The sequence below is a fragment of the Haliaeetus leucocephalus genome, unplaced genomic scaffold, assembly GCF_000737465.1.
Source record: "Haliaeetus leucocephalus isolate CR32 unplaced genomic scaffold, Haliaeetus_leucocephalus-4.0 Scaffold151, whole genome shotgun sequence".
Lineage (NCBI taxonomy): Eukaryota > Metazoa > Chordata > Aves > Accipitriformes > Accipitridae > Haliaeetus > Haliaeetus leucocephalus.
This window is the reverse complement of record NW_010972587.1, coordinates 4,912,819-4,914,973: the sequence shown is the minus strand read 5'-3', so window position 1 is coordinate 4,914,973 and position 2,155 is coordinate 4,912,819. Positions and strand designations below refer to the sequence as shown.

Sequence of the window (2,155 nt, the reverse complement as noted above, 5' to 3'; positions counted from 1 at the left end):
CGCGCCGCGCTGCCCCGCCACGCCGCCGTCCGGGCGGCAGCCGCTCCGCTTCTTGCGGGCCGGGGCGGTCCCGGCCCTCCGGTTGGGAGCCGGAGCGGGGCGGCGAGTGATCGGGTGGTGCCGGTTGCCCCCCGAGCCCAGCCCCTGCGGGCGAAGGTTCCCGGCCCCGCCGGCCCATGCGAGAAGGATGCTGGAGAGCGGCTGCAAGGCGGTGAAGGAGGGCGTGCTGGAGAAGAGGAGCGACGGGCTCCTGCAGCTCTGGAAGAAGAAGCGCTGCATCCTCACCGAGGAGGGGCTGCTCCTCGTCCCCCCCAAGCAGCCGCCGCCGCAGCAGCCGCTGCCGGCCGAGCCGGCGGCCAAGATGAAGGAGCTTCACTTCTCCAACATGAAGACGGTGGACTGCGTGGAGCGGAAAGGCAAGTACGTGTACTTCACGGTGGTGATGGCCGAGGGGAAGGAGATCGACTTTCGGTGCGCGCAGGAGCAGGGCTGGAACGCGGCGATCACGCTGCAGATGGTGCAGTACAAGAACCGCCAGGCCATCCTCGCCGTCCGCTCCACCCGGCAGAAGCAGCAGCACCTGGCGCAGCCCCACGGCCCCCGCCTCCGCAGCGCCTCCAACTCCGCCTAGGGCAGGTACGGACCCCGGCACCCCGCTCCGGGACCCCTCTTCCCGCCGGCACCCCGCTCCGGGACCCCTCTTCCTGCCGGCACCCCGCTCCGGGACCCCTTCGTCCCGCCGGCACACCGCTCCGGGACACCCCTTCCCTCCGGCATCCCGCTCCGCAACCCTCCGGGACCCCCTCTTCCCTCCCGCACCCCGCTCCGGGACCCCCCTCCCTGCAGCACCCTGCTTTGCAGCCCTCCGGGACCCCCTCCCTCTGGCACCCAGCACCCCACACCCCACTCTGCAGCCCTCCGGCATCCTCACTCCCTCCGGCACCCCGCTCCACAACCCTCCAGGACCTCCCCATCCGTCTGGCACTTCGCTCCAGGCCCCCCTCCCTCCAGCACCCAGCACCCCACTCCGCAACCCTCCAGGATCCCCCTTCCCTCCAGCACCTGGCGCTCTGCAGCCCTCCGGGACCCCCTTCCCTCCGGCACCTTGTTCCACAACACTCCAGGATCCCCCTTCCCTCCGGGACCCCCTTCCTCCAGCACCCGGCACCCCACTCCGCAACCCTCCAGGATCCCCCTTCCCTCCGGGACCCCCTTCCTCCAGCACCCCACTCCGCAACCCTCCAGGATCCCCCTTCCCTCCAGCACCTGGCGCTCTGCAGCCCTCCGGGACCCCCTTCCCTCCGGCACCTTGTTCCACAACACTCCAGGATCCCCCTTCCCTCCGGCACCTTGTTCCGCAACCCTCCAGGATTCCCCCTTTGCTCCGGCACCCCACTCCAGGACTGGGTGCCCCCGGGACTGGAGCCGACCCCGCGGGTTCGTTTGCTGGGGAAGGGGGAGAACCTTCTGCGGGCATCGCTTCTTCCACTCACCGCCTGCCCTTCGTGCTGTGCCCTCTTGATTGCAGGTGAAGCTAAGGAAGCGTTTCGGGGAAGCGGGACTGAACGCCTTCGTCGCGGACGTACTTGAGTTGGTCAAAAACTGGGCAAACGCCGGAGATGAGGGTAGGCTGGAGAGAAGCGGCTCGACAACCTGAACCCCAGTTAGCTGCTGCTGCTGCTGCTGCTGCTGCTTTGCCGCCCTCGGTGCCGACAAGCATTTCAAATCGATTATTTATGAACCTTGGAAAGGATCCTTTGGTGTGATGGGACTTCTAGGAGACATGATGTACCGTAACTTTATTTTAATGTATTTTATTTTATTTATTAGGGTTGGTTGGTTTCGTTTTGTTTTTTTTAAAGGCTTATTTTGCAAGACATTTCTGAATGTAGGCCATATCCAAAAAGCAGAGGGGAAAAACCAGCATGTATGTTAGCTTCCTAAAGGAACTAAAAAGTTCTGGGTAGTTCAGCTGTGCGCAATTTGACAAAAGAGTTTTTCATTTTTTACCCGAAACACACTGTATTACACTAACATGGAAAATGTGATGTGAGGTTTGGAATTTGGCTGAAACCCATCCTGCGTATTGAAAACTATTCTCTCTAGTGAGAATAACAATTTTAGTCTGGGTTTTAAATGATTTTCTTTTAAAATG

General features: G+C 62.4%; 1 protein-coding gene across 1 annotated transcript; it reads left to right on the top strand.

Annotated features, from left to right (window-relative positions):
* The first annotated feature begins 166 nt into the window (after positions 1-166).
* On the top strand, positions 167-1,731 carry PHLDA1 (pleckstrin homology-like domain, family A, member 1). Its single transcript, XM_010561801.1, has 2 exons — positions 167-636; positions 1,529-1,731. Exon 1 carries the CDS (start codon positions 188-190, stop codon positions 629-631), a length of 444 nt encoding a protein of 147 aa, XP_010560103.1. The 5' UTR covers positions 167-187; the 3' UTR covers positions 632-636; positions 1,529-1,731.
* Positions 1,732-2,155: the final 424 nt, after the last annotated feature.

Bases quoted from the DNA above. Each gene is read 5' to 3' on its own strand.
- PHLDA1 (XM_010561801.1), top strand. From the start codon at position 188: ATGCTGGAGAGCGGCTGCAAGGCGGTGAAGGAGGGCGTGCTGGAGAAG.